Raw genomic sequence first — 9,026 nt, forward strand, 5'->3', positions numbered from 1 at the left:
AAAGTCCTTCCTTCTAGGTGTTCATGTCCAAGAAGATTAACCAAAGTATATGTCATTCCTCAATACTATGTTCTGAGCAGACAGCATGGATTATTTGTTTGTGAGTAGACCATGATAGCTCAAAACATATAGAGAGTGGTTTTAGATTTTTTGAGAAAACATGTAAAATAGCATTTGTTGCTTATTAAAGGAATATTGTGGACCTGACAAAAAAGGTAAAGTAGCCAGAGTTAGAACAAATTCTCAGAAGACAGAATAAAATACACTATGCAGGAGGAAGAGCTAAATAGACATGGCTTTTAACTGTGGTCATTATTCAACACTGGTTTTGAACATCAGTTGCCTGCCTAACCCTGTAATAAAATATTTCTGTTGTCTTATTTATGCAGACAAATGGAACACATATTCCCACATTTCCCCTTCATTTTTTGACCTCAGTGAAAAATACATGTTCAGGGAGAGCTACAGATCTTACAAATCAGTTCGATCTGAGAAGACCAAGCTCTGGCTTTCTGATAGGAGTGGTGAGATCTGAAGTCTCCACCTGGCACCGGGTCAATTTTCCACCCTAGGCCAGGATAGAAACCCAGATAATTTAAGTGGAGCCAGTCCCAAAGTATTAAGGTGATGATATTAACTGCAGGGCATGCTAAAAGCATCTGATGAACACATTTCCTCCTGCACTTGTCTTCCCAAAGGCAAATCTGCTTTATGTACCATGAGTCCCAAAAAGGACTATACAAGTATGGACGAAAGGTATACTTGGATATTAAGGCTTTTGAAATGAGGCAGTGGTCTTTGGAAATGAATAGCAGCCTTGGTGGGTTAAAAGTAATCAGCTAACATATCAGTGAAAGTTACTTTGGTATTAACAGCTTATTTTAATAAAATACTTTGCTGTAAAACACACAGTATGATAATAAATGCTAGAGATAATAAAAGTTAGAAGTAGAATGATGCCAGATTGAGGATTGTGTGGAAATTCTTCTGTACAGGTAAACCTTAATTCTGTGTATGTGCAGACATCATAGATGTGTTTGTGTGGTGAAGTGATGGGGAAACACTTATATCTCCTGATGAACTTGGAGGAAGTGTGTAGAAGTATGGAGTGAGTGGAGGTGGCATCAGGGAAATTTAAAAGGATGCCCTGAGCTCCATGAGGTGGGATGATGAAAGCAAGTGTGAGTGTGAATGCCATGATGGGAGGATGAGGAATATGCAATAAAGGAAATGAATAAAGGATTTATTCCATGGAGTGGGGAGGAGGAGGGAAAAGTCAAGCATGATGTGCTGGGAAGGTGGGAGAATTTTTGTTGGATTGACATAAATGAAGGAGTCAGGAGGGATCCTGTGTGTGAGGGGGTGAGTGGAGGCCTTGGTGAGAGATTTATGAGACAGACACTCATTTTGGCGTTGGGGAAAGCATCTGGGCGTTTAGGGGAAAGGGCAGGAGATAAACATAGACTTGAGGGTGAGCTGCATCACCCTTCTAATGATTGTAATTAGAAATTACAAGCCCTTCGATGGAAAAAGCCATAGAAATGTACAGTTGGTGAGCACCAAACTGACCAGATTCTCATAGCATGCAGCGGGAGTGTTTGGAGAAATCCCCCCAGGAATGCAGACAAGCAATAAGAGATCAGAGGCAACTCAAGACAGAAGCACAGGATAGAGTCAAGAGTTTGAAGGAGCAAATACTGGACACTGTTAAAAGTTAAATAGTGGAAATCAAATGAAAGCCTGTATATTTGCTACCAGAAAATTACCAGTGACCTTTAAGAGTATAATTTCCACGTTTTAGTGAAAACCTCATTTAGTGAAAACCATTAGGTGAAAACCTCACTTATGGCTCAAGGGATGAACTCTGTGATAAAATAATTCCAAATAGTGGACACCAATCATTTGAGAACTCTGGATGTGAAAGAGGAAATAATTAGAATGATAGATAGCAAAGATTCCTCTCCCTGTACTGAGAGGTTGTATATTTTTTTCTTTAATGAGGGCAAAGTGGTCAATGAGAGGCAAGAGAAACAAAAGAAACCCCAGGATGGCAAAGAGGATAAAAGAAGGAATAAGATCCTTATTGAAAGAGATAGTTGAAAAAGATAATAAAAGAGGTAGAGAGTATGAAATCAAAGATTAGATCAGTTATCATCACCAAATAATGGCTATCTCCCCTGATTCAGTGGGAATCCATTATATCCACTATACGATCCATTAGTATAGGAAAGTTGGATCTTTCTCTTGTTTTGTACACCCCAAGGAAAAGAAAGTTGGGGGATGGACAGGCATGGTGTAATAGTGAAAATGAGTCGATCGTATAAAAAAAAAATTTTAAGTTTGAACAGTTTCTGTTAAATGGACATTAAATGTCCAAAATTGATATTGTAACATATAGATCTACTTTAAAAGCCTTTCTGGGATGAAGGAAAGCACAAAAGAAGCTGCCTTCCAGCATACATCTACATATATTCTTACATATATTATACTCCGCCTTGATCAATGATGAAGGCTCCTTAAACATTTGTTTCCTTTCCTCTTATGTAAATAGAAAGTCAAACATCCACACTGTCATTTCCTTTATTCTGAGCCCATATGCAAAAGATAGAATCTTAAGAACATCAAGTTGAGAAGAAAAATAGAAAAGGACAAGATATGATCACACTTCCTTTTCCCTTCCTCTCTCACAAAAGGCTGAAGAGATCAAGGCTCTAAAAAAGACAAAAGGTCCCAGGTCCTCAACATGACAGTCATCCTGAAGCCCTCAGTTCTCTCGTAGAATGTCTCCAATTTCATTAATATCTGAGTTTGTGGAGGTTATACATGGGAAACTCCTTTGCTATTCTATGTACTCTAAGGCAGAGGTCATGTTACTACTAATACTCAGACTACTATAGTACTATGAATACCAGTACAGTCTAGAAAGTACTTTCTCTAAAGTTACCTACTTTACAGCTTGAAAGTACTTGTGAGTTGTATAATACTGTCCTGTTTCATATGTAAAAGTTTGTCACTGAACCACAATAACAAAGCTACTAACTAAATTAGGTTTCAAACCTACTGTCTCTGATTCTAGAACTTTCCACAAGGCCCTGCTTCTTCCCAAAGCGTGAGTGCTTGCCTCTTGTAATATAGTTATTCATTTTATCATGATGAGGCTAGTCCAACCAGATTGTTTTTTCATTGTTTGTCATTTTACCTATTACTGTCACCTACCAAGCTCCCTTCACTCTCAGTCTGAAGTAAGTTGGTAAGATGCGAGCTCCTAGAATTGCACTGCATTATCTCCAGGCTTTAACTGGGTCATCCTGAGACCACCTCATGTACTTATAAAGGTGCTACCCTGACTCTGATGCAGAATAGAAATAATACATGTTGGGATAGACTCTGTCATCTTGGCCAGCAAATGGTCTGAAACATCTGGTAAAACAATATGTGTTTGTAAGAAGTTATTTTTATGATTCTTTGATTCATTGGTTTTTGTTGTTTCTGATTCTCTCTGCAGATTAATAATCTTGAGATTTTTTAATGGGAACAGGTAACCAGACTTGGGTGAGAGAGTTTGTTCTCCTTGGCCTGTCCAGTGACTGGGGCACACAGGTGTCCCTCTTTGTCCTGTTCTTGATCACATACATGGTGACAGTGCTGGGAAACTTCCTCATCATTCTTCTCATCAGACTGGACAGCCGACTCCACACTCCCATGTATTTCTTTCTCATCAACCTCTCCCTCGTTGACGTCTCTTATGCCACAAGCATCATTCCTCAGATGTTGGCACATCTTCTTGCAGCCCATAAAGCAATCCCATTTGTGAGCTGTGCCGCCCAGTTATTCTTCTCCCTGGGCTTGGGTGGGATTGAGTTTGTTCTACTGGCAGTGATGGCCTATGACCGCTATGTGGCCGTGTGTGACCCCCTGCGATACTCGGTCATCATGCACGGAGGGCTCTGTACTAGGTTGGCCATCACCTCCTGGGTCAGTGGCTCTATGAACTCTCTCATGCAGACTGTCATCACATTTCAGCTGCCCATGTGCACAAACAAGTACATTGATCACATATCCTGCGAACTCCTAGCTGTGGTCAGACTGGCTTGTGTGGATACTTCCTCCAACGAGATTGCAATCATGGTTTCTAGCATTGTTCTGCTGATGACACCTTTCTGCCTGGTTCTCCTGTCCTACATCCAGATCATCTCCACCATCCTAAAGATCCAGTCCACAGAGGGAAGAAAGAAAGCCTTCCACACCTGTGCCTCTCACCTCACAGTGGTTGTCCTGTGCTATGGTATGGCGATTTTCACTTACATCCAGCCCCGCTCCAGCCCCTCTGTCCTTCAGGAGAAGTTGATCTCTCTCTTCTATTCTGTTTTGACACCAATGCTGAACCCCATGATTTATAGTGTAAGGAATAAGGAGGTGAAGGGAGCCTGGCAGAAATTATTAGGGCAATTAACTGGAATAACTTCAAAACTAGCAACTTGATGAATCTTGAACATCAGTTAGAGAAAAGAACTTTCCCTGTGCTTTATCCCAGTTAACTCCGATATGGCAGGCATCACCTGCATTGCCCTGGCAACCAGGAAGGAGATGACGACACATATACTGGTGGTGCTGGGTAGGAGGCTGGAGGTTGGATTGGGGTGTGGGATGTGGGCATATTTTTAAGTCACAGCAGCATGTTCAGTGGAGATGAGAACTGCTGTAATAGAACTTCCTACACTTTCTCTATCTCCATTCATATGGCCTAAGAGTACTAAGAAAAAAGGCATTGTTTTGATTGTCACATTGTTTCTAATCTTGGACCTATTTGTGGATCTTACTTTGGACCACTGGTTCTTATTCATTCAAATTTGCGCAGGGTTATAGTGCTTCCATTGGGAACAAGAGAATTTTCATCTTTTAGATGCAGAATACTGCACAGCATATGTATCCACATCCTGTAACTGTGTGAGTCACTGTTCTGAGGACAGAGATGCTATCAAGGCTGTGAAGATGTCTGTGTGCTGGACCTGCTACCTGTGCACATAGCATCTTCTCTCAGTGATGAAGATACCTCAAGACAAAAGCATCAATTGAAGGTCTTGTTTTCTAGTGATGAGAATGTATACTACTGGCCAAGGAAAAGCCTGTTTGGGGCACTACTTGACAGCCTACAAACAGTTTGAGAAGAATTTTACTGAATATGTAAGAGGCACAATTGAAATGTTAAAACTGTCTATCTTTGAAAAATCCCTAACCTCTTTCTGAGACTTTAAAAGCAATAAACAAATAAAATTGGAATTAACATATAAAATATAAAAGATATAGTCAGTCTTAGAAAGGACCAATTCCTGAGCCAAAGCCATTGAAAAACAAGACAATTTTAATACGTGTTTTGGGAATCAGGATAGTTGCGTCAACTGTGCAATGTCCCCTCTCTAGTCTCTCTCTGAACACTTTCTCCAATCCCTCCTCCCACACACAACAGGGCCCTAGCTGATCTTTGTAAACTAGTGAGGTAGACTATCTGGGACCAGACCTCATCTCTGAGAAAACACCTAAGTAAGAAACAAAGTGGGGGAGAAATATTGTACAATAGACAAGGAAGGGGAAAGAGGATAAAGAATGGATAACAGCTCATCTCCTCACTCCCTTGAAGAAATCTCAATGACTTTTTTTCCTGTGTCTTGTGTAAGTCAGGGGATTCACAGTTCTTCCATTTGATAACATGTTATCACACATTCTCAGTGTTCAAGTAGGATTGAAGCTTCATATAATCCAAAGCTCATTTGACATTTTACATCTACCTAAAAGTAATCAATCCTAAGTTTTTCAAAGTTGGCATGTGTCCCAGTAGATGTCAGTGGTACTGGGCTAAATTTGTCTTGTTGGGTATTCAGATATATCAGTGGAATATCAACTGTGTATCAGTGACAGTGAATCATTGAGACACAGTAGTCAATATGAATCAATCCTGACAATATAATGGCATAGCAAGGATGACAGTGAAGCAATTAAAACGCAGGGTGAGGGCATCCTGGGTGGCTCGGTGGTTTAGCGCTGCCTTCGGTCCAGGGTGTAATCCTGGAGACCCAGGATCGAGTCCCATGTTGGGTTCCCTGCATGGAGCCTGCTTCTCCCTCTGCCTGTGTCTGTGCCTTTCTCTGTCTCTAATGAATAAATAAATAAAATCTTAAAAAAAATAAATAAAATGCAGGGTGAGAAGATTCACAGAGGATAAGACTTTGGGCATGATTGCAGAAGTCTCCCTGTATGAAAGGGCCAGAAAATGTCTTGTTGGGGGCCAGGAAAGTGAGAACAAGTGATCCAAATAACAAGCAATCCAAGCAAAGGAACACCTTGTGAATTGTGATGAGCTGGGAGAGAGCACAAAAATTCAAAAACATCCCAAACTGGGCATATAGGGCAGAGAGGATGAGGAAGTAGTGGAGATGAGGCAGGTGGTATACAGGGGCCAGGTGTTGGAGGGCACCGAATGCCAAATTCAAGCCAATAAATATTTCTAAAGCAGCAGTAGCTTGATAAAACTTACAGTCCTGAGATTCATTTTGGCAAACATGTCAGAGGAAGAAGAGATTGGAGAGAGGAGACTAACTAGGGGCTACTCCACAATCACTATTGAGACATTAGAGGAATCTGAATTAAGATGGTGGCAATAGGGAAAGAAAAAAGTCAAGTCCCGTGATTTAAAAGATATTTCAGGGGAATACTTTGTCTTCTCTCAGTTTGAAATTCCCATGTAGATCTCATTTGTCTTCTAAAATATCAATATCCTGTCTAATATTCTGTAAATTATGGAGTTAGTTGAAAAATTGACCACAATGAACACATCCTGTATACAGTGTAAGAGAAAGATATAAAATAAGAAGGAAATTAGTCAAATATATACAGGACACTTCAAGGAGAATATATGATGGTACTATATCTCATTTCTGTGACTGGTATGTGGTTTCAGTATGACTTTTCTCCACCTCCCATCCTGTGATCCCTTTGCTCTCACTCAGCCACTTAGCTTCTTTGGATTTACCTGAAAAGTTTTCCTGATCTTCACTTCTCCGGAAGCAGAAATGTTGAGAGTGGGCCTCAGATACGTAGAAACAGATGAGTGTAATTTTATATTTTATGTGTTAAATTTCTACTTTAATCTTTTTCATTTTATAGATTCCCTCCCCCCCCAGGACTGCCTTTTCTCAGAAATTTAAATTCTCACTAAGTAATATAGGTGGATATCTGGAGACCACAGACATTCCTCATTAGTAACTGTTTGTGAATGACATTCTCAGTGTAAGAAAGGAAAGTACTCTTGATTCAAGGGCAAAATAAGATGATGTTGGAAACAATAAAGCCATTAAATACAACTTTTTAAAAAATTGGACACTGAAGCATATTTGAGAATTATAATCTTGTTCATTATTTAATAACCATGAAAATATCATTGAAGTATTTTGTAAAAAACCTAATGTATATTACAGTTTGTTCAAATAAGAATCCAAATAAAATCCATAATTGCCAATGTCTACTATGTCTCTGAAAACCTGCTTAATCTATAGGTTCGCCTTCAATTTCCTTTTTTCCCCTTGGAATTATCTGTTAAATAAAACAGGGTTCCCAGCTGGATTCCCGCGCAGCTTGAATTTTTTGATGACATCCCCGGAGTGTAGTTTTGCATATTCTATTGACCCTGTATCTTCTTTTAGATATGAAAGCTTGATCAGATTTAAATGTATTTTCTAAAAATAAATAAATAAAATAAAAATAAAATAAATGTATTTTCTGGTAAGATTTTTCAGATTGTGGCATGTACTTCTATCATGCCACAGTGTTCAGTTTCTCTTGTCTAGAGTTTATTGCAGTTATTGTCTAGCTAAGAGTTTCTCAATAGCAGCCAATGTCTATTGAAATCTGGGGCTAGATAGTTTCTTGAGGGGGCTCTTCTGCACATTATAGGATGTTTTTCAACATCCCTGACCTCTACCCACTAACTGGCAGTTGTGCTCTCTCCTTACCTCCTTCCACTTTTAACAATCAGAAGTCTCCAGATATTACCAAATGTCTCCAGGGATGGCAAAATCACCTCTGGTAGAAAACTACTGACCTAGATCCATTAAATTATTGGGAGTTTCAAGGTAGGGATATTATACTGTCAATTTCTCTTTATTATTTGAAATACATTTGTAAATGGAAACTTCTTCCTCACCCTGAGGTATAGTTGGTAGCGGAAAGTCAATATAAATGTTTTATTTTTTCTTTTTACCACTTTTTTTTTTGGACAACAAAAGAGATGTTTAAAAAAATCATAATGGACTCATCAATGTAAACTTATTTGTTTTATTCTTATTTGTTGCACTATGGTCCTTATTGATGTCCAAATTGTCTCATATTACTGAGTAGGAGTCTCTTTTAATTTCCTCTTAGTATTGTAAGAAATCACAAGTTTTGTGGCTTAAAACAACACAAAATTATTATCTCACAGTTCTGGGGCTCAGAAGTCTGAAATGGGCTTCACCAAGCCAAAATCTGGATGTCCACAGATTGTATCCCCTTCTGAAGGGCTAGGGAAGAATTTGACTTCTTGCTTGTCCTAGCCTTCCCTTCCCTTCTCTTCTCTTCTCTTCTCTTCTCTTCTCTTCTCTTCTCTTCTCTTCTCTTCTCTTCTCTTCTCTTCTCTTCTCTTCTCTTCTCTTCTCTTCTCCTCTCCTCTCCTCTCCTCTCCTCTCCTCTCCTCTCCCCTCCCCTCCCCTCCCCTCCCCCCCTCCCCTCCCCTCCCCTCCCCCCCTCCCCTCCCCTCCCCTCCCCTCCCCTCCCCTCCCCTCCTCTTCTCTTCTCTTCTCTTCTCTTCTCTTCTCTTCTCTTCTCTTCTCTTCTCTTCTCTTCTCTTCTTTCTCTCCTTTCAATCTCTCTCTGTCTCTCTCTCTCTTTTAAGATTTATTTATTTGAGAGAGAGAGAGAGGATGAGCCAGAAGAGGGAGAAGCAGACTGGGCTTAATCCTGGGACTCTGAGATCATGACCTAACCTGAAGGCCGAG

At 39.9% G+C, this 9,026-nt stretch overlaps 1 protein-coding gene across 1 annotated transcript; it reads left to right on the forward strand.

The window, feature by feature from the left end:
• Positions 1-3,528: 3,528 nt before the first annotated feature.
• On the forward strand, positions 3,529-4,528 carry LOC144284068 (olfactory receptor-like protein OLF3). Its single transcript, XM_077848438.1, has one exon. The coding sequence runs from the start codon at positions 3,529-3,531 to the stop codon at positions 4,480-4,482; it is 954 nt and encodes a 317-aa protein (XP_077704564.1). The 3' UTR covers positions 4,483-4,528.
• Positions 4,529-9,026: the final 4,498 nt, after the last annotated feature.

This window comes from Canis aureus, chromosome 15, assembly GCF_053574225.1.
Source record: "Canis aureus isolate CA01 chromosome 15, VMU_Caureus_v.1.0, whole genome shotgun sequence".
In the NCBI taxonomy this organism is placed as follows: domain Eukaryota; kingdom Metazoa; phylum Chordata; class Mammalia; order Carnivora; family Canidae; genus Canis; species Canis aureus.

Excerpts from the sequence above, each read along its gene's own strand:
- LOC144284068 (XM_077848438.1), top strand. The coding sequence starts at position 3,529 with ATGGGAACAGGTAACCAGACTTGGGTGAGAGAGTTTGTTCTCCTTGGC.